Here is a 20,999-nt window from a genome sequence, read left to right as displayed (position 1 = left end):
TTAGAACAATTCACAGCTTTATTTTTTTTTCTATAAAGGTCTTTTAAAAAAACTCTTTGGCTATGTTATTAAATTTTTCTGTCTCTATCAGATATAATTTTACCATTAAAATATACCCTATGTGGTGATTGCCAGAGGGGAAGAGGGTTTGGAGGACTGGGTGAAAGAGGTAAAGGGATTTAGGAGTACAAATTGGTAGTTACAAAATAGCCATAGTGAGGGATGTAAAGTACAACAAGGGAATGTTGTCAGTGATATTGTAGTAACTCTGAATGGTGTCATTTGGGTACTAGAAATACCTGGGGGAACACTTTGTAAAGTATATGGTTATCTAAACTGTGTTGTACATTTGAAACTAATACAAAATAATACTGAATGTCAACTGTAGTAAAAAATAAAACATTTCTACAAAAAGAATTGTTAGCTTTATTAATATGAGGGCAAAGTTCTTCGATCATATTTTTTCTTAAGTATTTAATAAGTTGATGTCAATTGCTGACCTAGCAGTTATTAGGGTACATGAAAAGTGAATTTTCTTTTTAAATCAGTATTATAGCTATATTACAAGCAGTATTACAGTTTGCAGATTTGACAAATAAAATTACATATAAATTTCAGTTTTAAACAACTCTTTGATAGTTTCAAGTAATTCAGGTTGGGAGATTCACTTAAAGCTTTGGATTTAGCTTTTTACATTCTGACTACCTAAGAATATAGGTGTATCCATGGGGGGAAAGTGATAATTGTGGTTGGAAAGAGTCAAAGTACAGTAAATAATTTGATTTCTATGTGCCATTCCAATAAGAGAATTTTTAAAGTTTATTATCTACAGTAGTCAACAAGGATAAAAAGGTTTTTATATGTTCACTGTGTAGAGTAAGTTAGGCCTAGGAAGCTTACAGGACTTGTGAACTAGAATATAATTTGTTAAAAGTTTAACATACTTGTATATTAACATATTTTAGTAAGTATGTTTTCCCTAAGATCCCACTGTTCTGTCAGTTTTATTGATTGAGTTAGCCTGTGTATTTCAGTGTAATTTGTATTTAATAACAGTTATATAAACTCCTAGTTGTTACTCTGTAATATTAAACTTCCTAATAACATGGCTGTTTTAAAAGTAAGTAGAGGAAGGACAATTCTTAATACTTAAAATAATGCTAATAGACCTATTTTTCTGCTGCTTTTTTATGCTGTTTTCCTCCAGTTTACTGTAGAGTAATTGTTTTCCAGACAGAAGTATTTACTGAAATACGGGATTGTTATGTTCTGCTAAAATAGTTGATATGTCATCTTTAGCAAATGCACAGCAATGTATTTTTTTACTTCTCCATGCTTGTCACTGTTCTTATTGTAAAAAGTAATCACCTCTAAAAAAAATTCTTCAATGGAATTTGATGGTTTTATTTGCTTATCCCAGTTATAAACCAATTTTAAAAAAGTAATAAGATGTTGAACCACGTGGGTGGAGTGGGGTAGAGGCGGCAATTTTCTGGATGCCTTGTAGAGATTATTTGAGACAGTGTATTCTGGAACTGTATGTATATATTGATTGGTCTAGAATGCTTCTCCATTAGTACAGTTATCCTGTGTGTGCAGAATCAGTGTGACAGAAGTTGCATGAATATTTTCATCAGTAAAATGGCACTGACCTTTCCAGCTTGCACTTTTGAGTAGTTTGCAGGTAATTCATTCATTTGCTTTTATGATGCTGGCTGAATAATTTTTATTAATGTTTTTATAAAGATGCAGTGATTTTTTTTTTTGGTAACATTAGAATTCTAATGACAGTCTATTGAAAGATTATCAGTTATTAAAAGAATAACCGTCAAGTTTGATTCATAGAAATGAAGCACCATTCAACTGTTATTAGTTTCAAATGTTTAGAAATTTGAGATGAGCATTTAGAGTTTGAGTTGTGAATACAAAAACTGAGACTGCACCTTTAAAATATTTTGAGTATATGCTTTTAGTACAATTTTATTACAGTTATGTAAAGCTGTAAGAGTAATACCAACAACTTGTATTACCAACTGCTGATTTTTTTTTTTAATAATATGCTGAATGTAGATAAAGATGACCTCTCCCCAGCTACTGAGGTTTGGGGTGTAGACCAGGGGCTAATAAGTAAACTGAGGGAAGAGTGCAAGAAGAAATGAAAGGGGAAGAAAGGGGTAAAGAGTAAGTGCAGATTCTCGTATAATTTTTGTATGACAGTCTTTGAGAAGAAAATTCTTCAGTTCGGGGGGGGCGGGGGGTGTGTGTGTGTGTGTGTGTTTCATAAAAGGGACAACTAAGTTTAAACTTTGTTATATGGTTGAAATTTACTTGAATATAATTTAGGATGTGTTAATGATCAAATGAAAAATCATTTTAAATATGTAGGTAAAGATAATGGAAGGATTTTTTGGGTAAGCTTTAAAAAGTTTACCAAATTGTAAGAAATAATGGCCTTGGAATTAAAAATAATAGAAATTTGTTTAAAAAGGAAAAAGTATAAGTTTCTTTATTTTTGTTATGTAGGGATTATAGCTATAACCAACTTGTAGCCAGCCTACATTTCTTAGTTTGGGAATCCTGAATAGGAAAGCCTTTTCCATAATTTTTGCTTTCTGGCATTAATCTGATCACAGACAGCAGCAGAAACAAACAAACAAACAAACAAAACCCAGTCTTACCTGGGTAGATTTTCTTGGCTACCCTGGCAGAGGAAGGCCATAGGGGTGGGTAATGGCAGAAGTAGGATTTGTTTGGTTAATAGGTGACTGTCTTTTGTTGCCTTGATGTATTTTCCAGTATGTGTATCCTCACTAATGTACTGTAAAAGTATAAATTTAGCTACAGGATCTCTCAAAGAAGTAATATATTTTTATTTTGTGAATCAAACTTTTAAAAGCCACAAAAAAAATATATTCAGACCTGTCCTATTAAATGGAGAAACTTGAAACTTAATTTTGAAAAACTTTAATTTGAACTGGCCATTGATCCATCTTAGTCTTTTTTGACTATCAAGGAGAAAATAGTGGATGACAAAGGCAAAAACCATATAGACATTCTTTTATATTCCTTTTTCTGTGATAAATAAATTAGTTTACAGAATGGCAGGTGGAATGGAAAATGGTGTAAGTCTCCTTCAGTAAAGCATTTTCTCAATGGTTTAATTTATTGTGGAAGCTAGTAAGTGCAGTTTTGGGGTTCTGTCTGTTAGGTAATTTTCTTTTATAACTATGCTAATTTATGTTATTGCATGTGGATAAACAAACTATTTAAGAAGTTTCAGACTATATGGTGAACCACTTATTTTTTAAAACATTAAGTGCTGGACAGGGGCTGTGTTCAGCTCTTAACATCACTTACCCATATTTTTCATGCATGTTGAGTATAAAATTACTTTTGCATGATTAACTATTTTAATATAGACAGAATGGCATTAGAATTTAAGGGGTTAAGTCTTTTTTAAAGAAATGAAGTAGCTTAACTTAATATTGCATTAGTTATATTATGTGTTATTCATAAACTGACTTATTTGTTGAAGGTTTCTTTAGAAAATGTTAGATAATGTTGCTTTTAATTACAAGACCTCCTTTTTTCCTGATAAGAATATAATTAGATTTATGCCTTTTTGAAGTATAGAAATAAGATCTACATCAATTTAAGGTCTCTTTTAGTTGAAGATTTTAAAGTTTTCTTAAAAAATGGTTTTTTTAATTTAAAAAACATACCTGTTTAAGAAATACTAGAAAGGAGATGAACAAAGCTAAAACTTAAAATCTTCATAAAATTTTAATTTAATTAATTTTCCTTCATAGGATCATAATAGAGTTTTGTTATCTTCCTACTTAGCTAACAACTTTTATAGAAAACATCAATTTACGTCAAATATTCCTTTGTATAATGTTTTCAGTTTAAAAGAAAACACACACGCTACCCTGTTTTCAAACAGAACGTTGTCAAACAGAATGTTGTCAAACAGAATGTTAAATAGGTAAACAAGAACTGCTGTGATTAGCCCTGGCTGGTGTGACTTAGAGTCTTGAGCAGTGGCCTGTGAACCAAAAGGTTGCCAGTTTGATTCCCAGTCTAGGGCACATGCCTGGGTTGCGGGCCTGGTCCCCAGTAGGAGGCGTGTGAGAGGCAACCACACATTGATGTTTCCCTCAGTTTCTTCCTCCTTTCCCCTCTCTCTAAAAATAAATAAATAATACCTTAAAAAAAACCTGCTGTGATTAAATCAGCAGCTAGGGGACCTAGGAGCCATTCCTTAAGGCTCTCATGTCTAAATATGATTTTATTATCCAAATGTATATAGTATTATTCAGCCAGCCTCTTTTAATTTGGACTCTGTATCTGTTTTTTTTTTTTAAAAAGTGAACTAACTTTGCCTATTATAACCATAAAGATAACACATGCTTGTTCAGACTATGTAAGAAGTATATAGAAACAAAGAGCATTGGCTGGTGTGGCGCAGTTGGTTGGAGCATTGTCCTGTGAACAAAAAGGTTGTGTTCACTGTCAGGACATATGCCTGGGTTGTGGGTTTGGTCCCCAGTTGAGGTGCATACAAGAGGCAACTCCAGTGTTTTTTTTCCTCCACATCAATGTTTCTCTTTCTCTGTTCCCCTGTCTCTAAAATCAATGAGCATATCCTTGGGTGAGGATTTTTAAAAAAGAATGAGAAAAGAAACAACAAAGTCAAAATCACCTGCAGTTCTACCACTTTAGAGATTAGTATTTGGCATGGTATATATCCTTACAACTTTTCTAAGTTTGTTTATACATAAACTTCCTTTTTAATTTTTTCTCCAAGAATATCATTTTTTTTTAATGGATTTGAGAGGGAGGGAAACATTGATTTATTGTTCTTTTCATTTATTTATTTATTTTTAAGATTTTATTTATTTTTTAGAGAGGGGAAGGGAGGGAGAAGGAGGGAGAGAAACATCAATGTGTGGTTGCAGCTCACGTGACCCCTGCTGGGGACCTGGCAGACAACCCAGGCATGTGCCCTAGACTGAGAATCGAACAGGCAACGCTTTGGTTTGCAGGCTGGCACTCAGTCCACTGGGCCACACCAGGTAGGGCTGATTTGTTCCGTTTATTTATGCATTTTTCAATTGATTCTTGTATGTGCCCTGACCAGGGATTGAACTTGCAACCTTGATTAATCAGGACAACACTCTAACCCATTGAGTTACTGGTCCAGGACTATCATATTATTTTTAACTCATTATTTCTTATTTAGTTTTGTAGTCATCTTAAATAAAATATAATTTTAGTAGTTATATAATATTATATTTTGTTGATTTAGTCTAGCCTCTATTAGTTAAACCTTTAGAATGTTTCTCATATTTAATGTTTTTGTAAACAACAGTATCTTAAGGTTACCTGGGTACTTAGATATAAAGATGAGGTTTCCAACAAAATATCTCAGGAATGAATTAGGAAATAATGTTTTATTTTCTTTTTACACTTTCTTTGTGAATTTAGATAAATGAAAACTTTCTCCTTTTGAATATAGAATTCAATAAGAAAATAATGGCTTTGAATCCCTGCCATAGAACTAAAACTTAAGGAAATTAAAAAATAAATTTTTAATTGATGGATCATAAACTTCAAATGGTATTAATCCATGTAGATCATCATATTAATAGATATAATTTCTCATGAAAAGATAATTCATAACTTTTCTTAGTATTCTTACTGTCTATCTTTGTTGGTTTTTATTCTGTTTGCCAGATGTAGCTTTGTATAAGTTAAAATAATTCATAAACTGTATGTAGCCTTTGGATTTTTTTTCCCTTTATTCCAAAATGTGAATGAATCATATCTACTGGACCATAGCACTAAGTTTCTCTAGATTTTTTTCCCCAGCTTCTTAGAGGGATGAAAATTATTTCCCAATAACTTTACCATACGGAATCAACAGATCTAATCCAATCTAAATCCTCTTTCTTTTAATGGAAAGAAAAAAAGTAGCAAGAATGTCAGCTTTTTAACTTTGTAAAGACTCAACCATCATTTGACTCTTAAATAGAAAGTCCCCTAAAATCAAGAGCTAAGAAGCTAACACTTACCTCTCTTCTAACTGTTCATTCCACTCTACAACTTTTTTTCATACCTGAGACAAAAGAAAATTACTTGAAAGTGACAACCTTGCCTTGGATTATAGATACAGTTCAGTATTAATTTCTTGCTAAATGCGGAATACTTAAGAGCTCTACTTTATCTGTTAATACTTCTAAAAGTCAAGACAATGAAACTAAAGAGACTCGATGCAGTTATTTTGATCTTAGGCTTCAAAAGGGTTAAGCTCACTTTTCCTTTTAACTTTTTTTAAATATATAATTTTAGACTTAAGGAAAAGTTGCAGGAAAAGTACTAAGAATTCCATGTACTTTTCATCCAGGTTCCTTAAATATTCACATTTTATCATATTTCCTTTATCCTTTTCTCTCTGTAAATACATATATTTATTATTTTGAACAGTTTAGAAAACTGAGTGTTTTTAGACGCATTGCTTCTTAAATACTTTCTAGTACTTTACCTGAACACAAAGACATTCTCTTACATGACCAGAGTACAACAGTAGAAATCAGGAAATATATTGATACAATATTATTATCTAGCCTAAAACTCAGTTTTCTCTCATTTTTAAATAATTCTTAAGCTTTCTGAAATTGAGGAAAGGAGTGAAGATGAAGTTCTAAATTAATTAATTTTCTTAAAATCTTGATGTGGTAGGATTTTTTTTAGCTTTCTGTGATCTCCATTTTTGCTGTATTTTACATCAAAATATATAAATCAGAATCAATAACTTAAAAACTCAGTGATTTGAAGTGAGTATGAAGCATCTGAAATCTAGAGTCTCTAGAATATTAGGGAGGAGTTAAAAATCTTTTAAGACATCCTTTGATATTTGTCTATTTCAGTTTTCAATATGAAAAGTTTAAATTGTAATATGTTTTTCTTTGGCAAATACTCTTACACTTATGGCTTATTGTCACCCCTATGCTACTTTATACCTATAAAATTGAGTCTTACTAAGAAAATTAGATTATTTCATTTCCTTCAAAAGATACAGAGGCTTTTCCCATTTCAAAGATTTACATTCTGAGAATATGCACATTTATAGTTCTGGTTTTTAGTGATGGACTTTTGTTAGTGTTCCTAATAGTTCTAATTTATCTTAGCTTTTCTGTCTTTTCCGTAGACTATAAATAGAATATGGTTTGTCTGTCATTCCTCCTCTTTCCTTTACTGGTGATACAAAATTGCTGTACATCTTCTGACTTGATTATCAATACACTGGAAAAAGGAAGATTTAACTTTTTTAGTACTTCTTTTAATATAAATTGTGAGTGAGTATCCCTGGATCATTTTCTAGTTTTCTTTTTTAAAGTTTCATATTAGTATTTGTCATTTGCTATTCCACATTCAAAATTGCAAACTGTCAGTAGGAAATGTAATATTTTTGTAAAGTGTGACTTTAGTTCAAATATCTGTTTATTGGGCATTTTAATACATTTAAGGAGAAATTATTCCTTTGTGACAGTAACTTTCAGTGGGCTTAGGAATCACCATGACACTCACTATAAAATATCTGTGATGATTAAGCTGCTTTATTTTAGGGGAGGGTTATAAATTTAAAGAGCCCATAAATAGTCCAGTATTCTCTCTTCTGCATCAAATCAAAGACAAGAACACAATTGTTTCATAACAAGAGGATATTATTTTTAGCTAAGAGATGCAGTTCTTTACTATTCCTTGCTTTAATTTCACACTTTTAAAACAGACTGTTCAGTTCTTCAAATTATTTTTTTTTACAGATCTAACGGACATGACATAAGTAAATCCTTATTCTAAAATAAACTTTTCCAAATTGCCAGCTAACAGTTGGTTACAATTCAGAATATATGGTTGATTACCACAGGGAAGGAACATCTGAGAAGGGGAAAACATTAGATTCAGTAAAAAAGTACTCTTTTGCTTAGAATAATAGAGTACATAGAAAGATATGTTCCATATACCAAGAGTGTGTGTGTATAGGTTTAGATTTATTAAAGCACTTAACACAACAGTTGTTAGTCCACGTAGTTGACTTACACATAGGCAAAATTAATGTTTTTTTATTGTCCCATAATCTATTTAGAGGATTTGTATAGACTTGGGAGTTATGGTTAAGAGGTAGGTGGGTTTCATAATTCGTAATAGTACAAAAAAATTTTCTTGCTGTAAGAATTAGAAGAGGTATTCTCCTATAGATTTCGGCACTAATTGAAAATCAGTTTTTGTCTTCAATTATGTCCTTGAATATTTTTATAATACTGTGCAAGGGGGACCAAAAAAAAAAAGCCAGAATTTATTTATAAAAAATTGTGTATTTATTCTTACATGTTTAAACTTCAGTCACCGTCAAAGTACTCTCCATTGATGCAATACACTTATAGAGATGTTTTTTCCACAGCTCAGAACATTTTTTGAACTCGTCAACTTTGATGTCTTTTAGTGCTTCTGCTGTTTTTTGTTATCACCTCTTCCACATGGGCAAAATGTTTCCCTTTAAGGACTTTTTAACCTGGGGAAACAAAAAAAGTTGCTCAGGATGAGATTTGGTGAATAGGGATGGTGGCACAGAGAGGTCATGCTGTTCTTGGTCAAAAACTGACCACACAGTACCAGGTGGGCAGTTGTGCTGATAAATCACACACCATGAAATGGGCAAACAAGTTGAAAAAGTCTTAAAAAAATATTCACTGAAGCTGAATACAGCCTCTCACAATGCTGGCTGGCACACTGATACAGGTGGGTCCCTCAATCTGGTCGGGGGAAGCATAAGGGGCTTGCCCTCCAGAAGATGATTCTGGTTTTCTTTTCAGGTCCCCCCTCCTATGTTATTCCATTATATACCATTACAATTTTATTATTGCTAACAACACTTCAAATATTTTATTTTTTTACACTTATTTAGGCACTGGATAAATTTAGAAAGAAAATGAAGATCTATTAAATGTACAGTTGAAAGATGCTCCACAGAGTAGGTGCTAAGTATAAGGGTGTTATTTCTGATTTTGAAATCTGCTTTAATCCTTTCGCAGTTTTTGAGAAAAATTAAAGCAGGGACCTAAACTTGATGTTTTGTTATGCAGAGGCTGTTTGACTGTAGTATGCAAAAATAATTATTATTATTATAATTGCATAATTTGGGATCCCCAGTTTGAACATTAACTTTATTGTCTCTGACTTGTCTGTTCTTCAGTTATCTCCGAGGCCACTTCACATGTAATGATAAAACTTTTTTTGTCTGTATTGTACAATATTTGACATTCGCTCTCATGTGATGAAATTATTTATAGGGTAATATCTAGTAAAGTCAAATTTTATGATGCACACAAGTATAAGAGAAGAGAAAGATCAACAAAGGCTTCAGAGAAGAGATGGAACTGGTTTGAAGGTTCAGGTAGAATTGTGAGAGACCAAGATGCATGCTGGAGGGTAGGAACTTCGATGTGTGTGTGCATGTGCAGATGTTTGTGTATGTGTCGGAAGTATTCTCACCTTTGTGAGGAATAGGTGAGGATAAATATGACAAAATAGGGTAGATATAACCTTGGTGAATGTTGATACTATTGAGAAACTTCTTTAACTGGGGAAATTAGGGAGATTTGTATTGTAGAGCATTAAAAGGTAAGGTTGGATAGGAAAAATAGGATCAGATGATGAAGCGCATGCAAGGTTAGTACAAAATTTTACTTAGTCTTAATCCAAAGAATGTTGAAATACCTGTTGTGGTTTCTGAGTAGGGGAGATAAAATAAATGTGATACCCAAATTTGATTAGAGACAAATAAAGCTGGGAGATAGGAAAACCAATTAGGAATCTGTTACAGTGATTCATAAGAATAAAAGCTTTGATTAGAATAAAATTGAAAGAGAGAGATTAATCTGAAGAGTAATTTAAGGGAGGATTCTTTAAAAAACAGCCCCTCCCCCCATTTTATAAGTTAAAGAGGAATGGTTGGGATATGGTTGCAGAATTTTAAGAACATAAATCAATGGTTTTGATACTCATAAATAGGCAGGTTATAAAGGAGGGCTATTTTATGAGAAAGGATAGCATTTTCTTTCATGTTGAATTTAACTGATGGTTAGACATTCAGTTAGCAGTTTTTTATTAGAGAATTTGTTTACAGTTATATCATTGGCAAAGGGAAAATCCTCAATTAATACCATTATAATTATTTTAGAAAATTAGTAATTACAAAGCAGTCTAATTAGTCCATTAATGTTGATGTAAGTAAATATGTATAATTTATAATGTTACCTTAGGTTGTCCTATATTAATCGTTTTTACTTTATATTGACTATAAAGCATTTTTGTCTTTTTTTGACATTAGAACCATTGTCTTTCAAAATACACAAGAGAAATGGGTTTCTTGTCATTTCTGAAGTTCAAAGTTAAAGTGATCCCATAATACTGCAGGTGCTTTTGAGTTTTCCTAATTTGGCCTGAATTATCCAGACAGCAACTGATATTCTCCCTTTAAATTTATGGCCTATGATGTGGTAAATTTTCAAATTATTGTGAGTAAATCAGGTTTTTCAAATTTGGGACAATTGAAAAATCATTTTGAGAATAATTGTAATTGGTCCGTTCATGACAGATCTGTGTGAATGTGGCAGGAAGATATCCACATAAACACCAGGGGGAGTTGTTATTACACCCTATGAAAAATCATTTGTACTTATTTCTTTGTTAGCTTTTCAAAATAGTGAACTAACTTGGAAAAACCTTATGTTTTATTCTTTACTGTTAAATATTAACCTTAACACCAAAATTTCTTTAATGGTACCTTCTGTGTCTGTGAGCTAACAAAACTTTGGTTGAATGACAGAAGGTTCAGTTTTATGCGTATAAAACACTGGATATATATATACATATTTATACAGTCACAGAAATAGTGAATATTTTAAATACTTAAATCATTTTAATATTTTGGAGGATGGCATGGAAAGTTGAAGACATCTCTATTATCTGACATTTTGTAACTGGAACTTCTTAAAAATCTTGTTTTGTTAGTAAATTGGTTTTAAAGGCTGCGGCATTTAATTTACTGAGGTCAGCAGGACAAAACTCTGCAACATCATAGCTCATCTGCCCTACGTCCCTTCAGGAATCATTACTCAGTCTGGGGCAGCCTCTACTAGAATGACTGATCATGAAGATACAAGAGCAGAGGAAGGTGCACAGTTTAGCTACCATTTTATTCACATTGCAGAAGACCTTAATTCCAAGTCACATTTCCTTAATATTATAAATTTGCTGCTGTTTTAAAATGCTGAAGATCATGTTAAATGATATTCAGATAATATGTTGGGGAAGCTCTTTATGTAGTTGTCTTAGGGAATTTTGAAATTTTTGCCTTTTTGTCTTTATGTTTTGTTTTTGTTCTTAATGTCAGATGAAATTGTTTCTATCATAGGGGTCAATTCAGAGTATCTCTCGGAAACCTAACTTTAGTTTACAGGTCTAGTAACAGGAAAACAGCTGTTTTAAAAGTCATTTTAGAATAAGGCAGCAACACTTTTTTAACGTGCTACCAAGTATATATACTATTTGGTAGTGAAACTAGAAATGTGCAGGAAATGGCAGTACTACTTAGGCACTTTTTTTCCAAAATTGATTTTAGCTGGTGGTAGGTGGGTATACTTGAGTAATTTATAATTCTAGGTCCAGATAGTTATAATTCTAAGTACTGAGACTGAATTCTTACCAAAGACTTATTGTGATATATGTGACATTTATAAGATAATTTATTATGTAACAATTTGGCATACAGATTGAATTTCATTGATGTTTCTGCTTTTGCTATGTAAATTTGTTTGATGCCCCAATCAAAAATGTTTTAATATATCCTGTTCTCTTTTAAGAATTCTCTAGTAGCACATTTTTCTTACAGTTAAGTAATTTTGCCTTATTTTTCCCCTAGTCATGTCTGCATTGCAGATACGGAAATTACAAATTATGGTGAGAAATAATAAGACATTAAACCATGAAAAGTGAAAACAGTATGTTGATTTTTCCAGATCTCTTTTCTACTTTTGATCTGTTTTCCTGTTTTACATCAGGACAGTGCACATACCAATTCCATTATTTTTCATTTTCTACATTTCAGGTGGTTTAGCTTCTTTATAGCTTTTGGTCTCTTTTACCAAATAATGCAGAGGCAAACTTACTGAAATTTTTGTAGTTAATGTTGTTCACTTACACTTAAGTCATTTTAAAGCTCTCTGTGCTTACGTGTGTGTGCTTTTTAAGGAAAAAATATATGTCAGTGATCTAACTCTTAATGATGGAAGGAGGAGGAGATGGGGAAATCAGCACAAACCTCATTGCACTTTTCAAAGGGTAAATCTTATAATCTATTTTAAAAGATGCAAACCTCGCTTCTATGTAGAGTTAAGAGGATATTAGAGTTCATAGTCTTGATTTTAGCGGCTTCCTTCAACTTCATGCTTGCTTGTTGAAGTCCATGTCATACCTCATTTTATAAAGAAAAATATATGTTTTCAAAGAGAGAAAGTTCTGTATTACAATCTTTCAGACTATTTTTAGTAAAGACTTAAGATACACCATGTCAACACTGGCATAAATTGAATCACTTGGGCTGTGTCCTTTAGGTTTGATAAAATTGAAGAACAGTTTGGTATGTAAGCAACAGGTTACCTTGGTCATTAGTGTCCATAAAAAGGAGGATTAGTTACAAAAGGACAAAAAAGACTTTGTTGTAAGATAACCATTTTATAGACCCTAAAATTTCCGTAAAGGGAAATGATAATAGTATTTTTAAACTGCTTGATGAACTCTCTTAGGCTATTAATAAAAAGTGTTGTAATTTCCGTCATTAAAAAACATTTTAAGAATTTTATTTTTCTTTGAATTGCTAATGACATGTTATGATTATGTAAGATAATTACTAAAAGTGATTATGCAAGATAATTACCATAAGTAATTATATTAACATTAATAAAATGAATTTATGGAATACAAATTAATTTCCTCTACAAGGAAACAAGGGCTAACAAATTGAATATTTACTGTGATTATTACATCCACAGTAGCGATGGGTGATTATGGAAAGTAGAAATGTAGCTTACAAGGTTTTTTTCATATATATATATATACACATATATATATATGTAATGAATGCTGAGTGAGCAGCATAGCTTGCTATATATAAATATATGTGTGTGTATGTATAGAGAAATGTCATATAATTAGAAATGGTTATAAATACTAAATTTTTGCTTAATACAATGAAATCTAAAACCCCAGTAAAACCAGCCAGTATAGCTCAGGCACTTCCCTTCACATGCCCCTAAAAATTGGTCAACAACTGATCAGAAATGTCACTATAAGAAGGATATATAATAATGCAAACTAATTTGTTATTATGTTAAAGTCATTTTATTAGGCTCTTATTAAGATTTGTGTTACTGAGGGTATAATTGTGAGTGGGAGAAATTATGGCATTTTGTTCTAACTTGCCTGAGAAACAAATTATGAGCTTAAGAGAAAAATATGTCCTTGTACTGACTAGAAACACTTATAGTGAATATTGCCAAATGAATTTTATGTAATTGCTGTTAGACATAATTTCAAACTATTAATTTTATTGTTCTTAGCTGCCTTGGTATTACCAATAATTGCATACTAGATATTGGTAGGAAGGATCAGTGCTATACACATTATTCAGATTCAGTGATCATTGAAAGATTCAATACTACTAGTATCCCTATGTATATTTTCTATCAAATTTACTCTAAATCACTTGCTGACTCACAACTTCATTTTAGCAGTGTCATGTAGGACCTGATTTGAGTCAAATTATATAGTGTACTTTGATATTGTAGCTTACTTTAATAAATAATAAAATAAGCTATTCTAAATACAAATAAATTTTACTTTTCCAATATATATCTAGGAAAAGTTGACTTGTACAGTATTTTCTTGATCATGTTTAGTAGTACTAATGATTGACAAGTTTCATTATTCTTGTTTCCTATAGTGTATTAAATTTACATCATTATTCATAGGAATTGTTTTAAATTGATAATTAGCTTGAGTTTTTTATATGCTACCTTTTAAACTTGATCATGAATTTTTAAATGTTTTGATGAGTTGTTTTGTATTTCAGTGACTTGTGTACTTTCCCCTTGCATTTTAAGATGAAAATTTTGCTTTCAAACATGTTTGAAATGATATTGAGATTTACTGCTTATACCATATCTGTTATAGCAACATATTTATTAGTATGGTTATTCTGATTATGGCAGTGTTTAATTTTAATAGCTCAAAGTAGTAGAAGTTTAATTTAAAATTCTGTAGTAAATTTTAGATAGTTATTTTATAAGTATCATGGTAAATAAAAGGGAAGTTAAAACACAGTCAAAGCTTGAAAGTTGGAAGGCATTCTAGATATCACATGGATTAAGCTTTTAAAGAAAGGAAATTGATATTGGTGGCGGTAGAACTGCCCTCTTTATAGACCATTGCTGTTACTAGAGGAATCTGAGCAATTTAAGACTTCATTTCAGTGAACTGAGACACTACATACAAATGAAGACCATTTAATTTGAATGCTTATATTAATTTTTACCATGAACTAGAATACCTAGCACTTCTAAGCAAATACGATGCAAAGCAAAAGGACTTCTCAATAATTTGTAACATTTTTAAAATACTATAGTTATAATTGTACCAAACTGATAAGTGATTTATATAGAAAAAGCTTTTGGGCCTCATCTCCCACCCTGGAATAATAGATCTAGTATACATTTATTCATGGAAGATTATGCTGCAGTTTCTAAATAAATTTATTTATTACTATGTAATAGGATTTTTTGAGTGGAAGAAATAAGGGAAGTGGGAAAATAAAAATTATATTACTGTATTGTAACTGTTAAGTGCTTACATTTCCCCCACAATATTGTCTTGTACTGTATGATTTTTCAGCATTTAAGAAGCGGTTTTGTTCTTTATAGCTGAACCAATAACGTTTCCATCTGGAGGAGGCAAGTCATTTATTATGGGTTCTGATGATGTTTTGTTAAGTGTACTGGGCCTTGGAGACCTTGCAGACTTGACGGTAACAAATGATGCAGACTATAGTTATGATGTAAGTGCAGTTTTATTTTTAATTTTTTAATGATTTAATAGAAGGCTCCTTATTTTTGGAAACACTTATAAAACAGAATTAATGTCAAGGTGCATGGAAAAAAGATAAGTTTAAGTGTGTCAGTATCTTGATTTGAAGTGACATGTAGTTTTCTTTTACAACTAGTTTCTTTGCAGTATTTAAATTTTTCTTAGGTACTGTGGTGGATTAGTTAGGAGTTTGGGATGATTGATTACCTTAAAATACTGGTCAGTAAATATCTACCTTGAGTAGTCAACTCTCAATTATTTACTCAATTTAAACCATATTTTGGTGTTAACAAGAGAACATTAGATAACTTGAATCACCTATTTGCCTTCAGGAACTTCTTTAAAAAACATGTCTTATTTTTTAACTTGAATTTTTTTAAGGATAACATTAAAGTTAGTTTGTTGCCATTTCCTGATTTTTAGTCCTTCTTTTGAGGGATGAGGAGAGGATGGAAGGGAGATGAGAAGGACAGTGTTAGAGGGTGAAACTCGTTTTGGATTAAGTTTTTATAAACAACAAACATTCAATTGAGAGTTAACTATACTTGTTTAGATTTTGCATTAATGAATTAGTAGTTTTTCAATAAATTTTTTCCTTTTTTTAACGAATTCATTCTTATGTTAGCATGCTTTTTAGAGACATCAGCCTCAGTGGGCTGGATTATTCTTATTAATATTTTAAAAGTATATAAGGAATGACTTAAGGACTACTTTGGAAGAGATTTCACAGCCTATTTTCACAGATGGAGAAATAATGATAAAAAGATTAACTTCTTAACTGATATCAACAATAATAATTAAAATATTCTTAAAGCGTCTTTAGTTAATACTTTTGGAAAGTACCTTAACTTGCTGCCTTTAACAGCTTCACCTTGCTAATTTTCTAAATGACAACTGTACTATTAATATTGAGCCCTTGGATTTTTTATAGTAATATATAATTTTTAATGTTTTCATGTAAAGTAATGCAGCATAGTAGGGGGGGTTTTTTTGTTTTTGTTTTTTTTTGCTGTTCTCTTCTGACATTTAATAGGACTTTGGGGTTTAGCTTAATAATTAGGTAAAACAGATTAAGGGACTCCATTTGATCTAGGTATGTGAAAGCTAATGAAATTATTATTCTTAGTTTTTATTAAATGATGAGGATTACAAAGTTTTTAAGGTACATTAAATTTATACTGGACTTTTTAGCAAAGCCTTTTTAAATGTATATTTTAAACACACCAAAACAAACAAAAATTCCACATGCTTATCAATTTATTACTTTTACCACTAAATATTGTGCTCTTTCTTTTTAGTTGCCTGCCAATAAAGATGCCTTTCGAAAGACATGGAACCCCAAGTATACACTACGTAGCCATTTTGATGGAGTTCGGGCATTAGCTTTTCATCCTGTAGAACCTGTGCTGGTTACTGCCTCTGAGGACCATACTCTGAAACTTTGGAACTTGCAAAAAACAGTTCCTGCCAAAAAGTAAGTGTTTTAATGTCAGCCTGTGTTTTTTTTTCTTCCAAATTTGCCAATAATTATAAATAATGATTCCTCTTTATGGTCCTGTATGGTCATGTACTCAGTTGATCTTAACTAATGCCTCTTGAATATCAATCAGTGGTTTATGATTATTTAACTGCCTTCTTTTCCCCCGACTCTTTTTTTCCCTCTCTTTTAGGAGTGCCTCTTTAGATGTAGAGCCTATCTACACATTTAGGGCCCACAAGTAAGTTTTATTGAATTAGCACTTAATTAACAAGGTTAGTTACTAACTTTTTTTTTTCCCCCAAATTCTCACCCGAGGACATTTTTCATTGCTTTAGAAAGAGGGGAAGGGAGGGAGAAAGAAAGAAGAAGAGAAACATCAATGTAAGAGAGAAGCACAGATTGGTTGCCTCCCGTTTGCACCCCGACTGTGGACCAAACCCACAACCCAGGCCTGTGTCCTGACCAGGAGTAGAGCCCATGATCTTTCGGTTCGTGGGATGATGCTCCAACCAACTGAGCCATACCCACCAGGGCAGTTAACTATTATTTATCAATCCACAAATATTGTAAAACTGTAATAATGTTTGCTTTATATTAGAAAAGAATATTATATTTGATCAATAATTGTATGAAGAGAATATAATCAGTACTATTCAAGAGTACTTTTACCTTAAACAGTTTTTAGATACCACACAAATTCAGAGATTGGGGGATGTAGATGTGAATTTCTTTTTAGGCTTTATAAGTAATTTTTTTCTTTTTTCCTGTCATAGTGGTCCTGTTCTATCATTAGCTATTAGTTCTAATGGAGAACAGTGTTTTAGTGGTGGTATTGATGCAACCATCCAGTGGTGGAATATGCCTAGCCCTAATGTGGATCCATATGATACATATGGTAAGTAAAAAATTTAAAACTTTTTTTTTTAAGTGAATGGAGCTGGCAAAGGTAAAATACCTCAGCTGTAAGCTTGTTTAATCATGTATTAGTCTCCTTGCTTACTTCATTTGCTAGTAATGTGTTGTATTAAAGAGAAAAATTAAGAAATATACTATGATTATTTAAGCCTGTGAATTGTTTTTTTCCTCGGTGGTGTCCAAAAATGTTTTAAAAAAACTATTATTAAGTTTTTTACAAACTTTTATAAAGTTTTATAAACCTTTATAAAGGTTACAAAAAGAAAAATAGAATAAATTTAATACAAGGAACAGTCTTTTAAACTTAAGAAATAGTTTATGTAGTTTAAACTTATTTAACAAAAGACAATAGAAACAAATAGGGACAGTTAAGGCCTCTATATACAAGTTCTAAAGGACAAAAAAAATCCTTTATTTAAAAAAAACTTACAAATGCCACTTTCAGAATATCTATACATGCATTCAAATATATTTAAAGGTCATTGTTTGTAATTATAAAAAATTAAAACAAAATGAATGTGTATTATTATGAGATGGTTAAATAGTGGTCTACTTAATGGCTGGTTCATTTAAAAAGAACTTGCACTCTTTGTTGTTTTTATTTAACATACACTTGGTGCCTAACTTTGCCCGGTTTAGTGTTGAGTAGATCAAGAAATAAGAATGAGTCTTGAAAAAAACAGCATGAAACAGATAAGCAAAGGGATGAAGTCTATGGTTATAAACTGATGAGTGCTATGAAGATACAGTACCATGAGAGAGAGCAACAGGCAGAACCTTCTTTAGGTATAGTCTAAAATAGTGCCATTAAAACCAAAAACTAAAGGATAAAATGGAAATTCTAATATAGTAGTCCCTCCTTATCTGCATTTTGGCTCTCCATGGCTTCAGTTACTCAAGTTCAGCCATAGTCCATAAATGTTAAATGGAAAGTTTCTGAAATAAATGGTTCATAAGTTTTACATTGCATTCTTTTCTGAGTAGCATGATAAAATTGAGCACATCCTACTCTATCCTGCCCTAGATGTGAATCTTTTTTTGGTTATTGTTCAGCATATCCACACTGTATATACTACCTGCCCATGAGTCACTTGGCATCCTCCATGGTTATCAGGTCCCTGTCTCGGGATGGTAGTGCTAATATTCCAGTAACCCTTATTTTAGTTAATATTGTCCCTGAAGCACAAGAGTGTTGATGCTGGCAATTTGGATACACCTATTAGATAAAAAATGTTTATCCTTTTCACTTAGGGAAAGAAAAAATAATCATATGCTGAGGTAGTAAGATCTGTAGTAAGAACAAATCTATCCATGAAATTGTGAAGAAGGAAAAAAATGTGTGCTTGAGCTGGACCCAGGAAATTGTAGGCCCCCCCCCCCCCCGTCCTTAGACTGTATGTTTTGCCTACTGTTTGTTCCTGCAATAAGGCTCATTTTTAAGGATAAAGCTTTAAAAGAGTAAGGTATTGTTGAGACCAGCTGGACTGAATACATTACTGAACTCAGTTAAAGCCTCTATATACAATTAAGATTCTACTCTTGCTGCCACTCAAAACAAGCCTTTTATGTAAGGTTTCTTGCTTATGAAGCCTGCAGCCTAAATAAATAAATAAATAAATAAATAAATAAATAAATAAATTTGTGCTAGTTTGCTGGGAGAGGCTACATCACATCACTTATTATAATATATTGTGATAAGTGTTCTACACTATTAGTGATTGTTAGTCTCTTAATGTGCCTAATTTATAAATTAAACTTTATCATACGTATGTGTGTATAGGAATACAGTATATATAGGGTTTAGTACTATCTGTGGTTTCAGGCACCCACCGGGGGTCTTGGAACATATCCCTCGTGGATAAGGGGGAACTACTACAAAGAGTTTTAAGCCAGGAAATGACCTGTAAGTGTAGGGTTTAAAAAGATGACTCTGGCTGTTGAAAGTACATAGGGGGAAGAGTGGATAGAGGAATACAAATTTAATGTTGTTGTGTAAAGTTATAATGTAGTGGACCAGTAGAATAGATGGCAGATGATGTTGCCAACACTAAACTGATGGTACAGCAATTGGTAGCAGAGAAGTTGGACAGAAATGGATTTAAGACATATTGGGGAGGTAGGATAGAATAGACAGAATCTATTGATAAATGGATTGAGAGAGTGAAGTAATAGATCAGTGACTCTTTGATTTTGTTTATTTTTTAACAGCTTTATGGAGATATAATTCATGTTTAATAAAATTTACCCTTTTGAAGTATACAGTTCAGTAATTTTTACTGTATTCACAGGATTATGCAACTATAATTCAGAACATTTTCATCACTGCTTTTTGATATGAGCAATTAAATTATGGTATGGTAGCATTTATTGAAATGGGTACAGAACAGCTATGAGAAAATAAAAGAAAGATCAAGAATTTGTTTTTTAGACATGTTAAGAAATGGCAACATCATATAGCTAATGTTAATACTAAGATGTGAGAATGGATGGTATAACACAGAGAGAGAGTGTTGTATAGGGTAAGAAAAAGAACTCTGGGAGAGTGGCTAGCAAGAGAGCCAACAAAGGAAACTGAGGAAGTACTAGCCTTTGAAGTTAGAGGAAGTGCGGGAGAGTATGGAATTAATGGCAACATACCAAAAGAAGAAACCATTTTGAGAAGATGGAAGCAGTTTCCACTTTCAAGTGTTGCTTAGAGGTCTAATAATATGAGGCTTTTTTAGAAAGGTTCCTCTTTATAAGCGACAAAATAGGTCACCCACATCTTGGTCAGACAGAGATAGATGCTGTGGCTAAAACCAGAGGGTGCGAAACCTCTGGGTAGCCTTTCAAGGCATCCGTTCTGTGGACGAAAAGCAATGTAATGAAAAAACAAAGAAAAAATTTATAAAATGTGGTAGAAGAGTTTATCATGGTGATTTTAGCAAGGGTTGTTGTGGTGATGGTATCAGAAGCCATATTAGAGTGATTTGGAGAGTAAATAAGAGGTAAAAACATACTGACTTTATGCTCTTCTACTCTTTCGAAGAAGGGTAGTGTAAGGTTAATGAAGGTTTTTGTTTAGGTTGAGAGATGCTGAAACATATTTGTTTGCTTGTGGATCCCAAGGGGTAGGGGAATTTTTGTAGTAAGGAAACATTAAACATGAAAGCAAGTTAGCATGTTGAATGGAATCCAGAATACACCTAGTATAATTAGCTTCTGATACAAAGGACAATTCCTTACTTGTATCTGCACAGAAAAGATGGTTTTAGACACTAGTAGATTTATAGATTGGGAGGCAGGAAGATGGGAACAACTTCGTATTTCAGTGCTATATTTTCCCAGTGAAGTATGAAACATAATCATTCATGAAGAAAGGTTGGGAACGCTGAGAATTGCAGAGGTAATAAATTACTAG

General features: G+C 32.1%; 1 protein-coding gene across 1 annotated transcript in view; it reads left to right on the top strand.

Annotated features, from left to right (window-relative positions):
* Positions 1–20,999, top strand: part of STRN3 (striatin 3) — a 105,221-nt gene that overhangs the window by 69,976 nt on the left and 14,246 nt on the right. The window contains exons 8-11 of the mRNA XM_054577905.1: positions 15,042–15,175; positions 16,503–16,678; positions 16,875–16,922; positions 17,458–17,579. Coding sequence (XP_054433880.1) covers positions 15,042–15,175; positions 16,503–16,678; positions 16,875–16,922; positions 17,458–17,579 — 480 coding nt within the window. The remainder of the gene's footprint in view (positions 1–15,041; positions 15,176–16,502; positions 16,679–16,874; positions 16,923–17,457; positions 17,580–20,999) is intronic.

The sequence above is a fragment of the Pteronotus mesoamericanus genome, unplaced genomic scaffold (assembly GCF_021234165.1).
Source record: "Pteronotus mesoamericanus isolate MK-2021 breed Mesoamerican mustached bat unplaced genomic scaffold, CSHL_Meso_final contig_46, whole genome shotgun sequence".
Taxonomy (NCBI): domain Eukaryota; kingdom Metazoa; phylum Chordata; class Mammalia; order Chiroptera; family Mormoopidae; genus Pteronotus; species Pteronotus mesoamericanus.
This window is presented reverse-complemented; position numbering and strand designations above follow the sequence as displayed.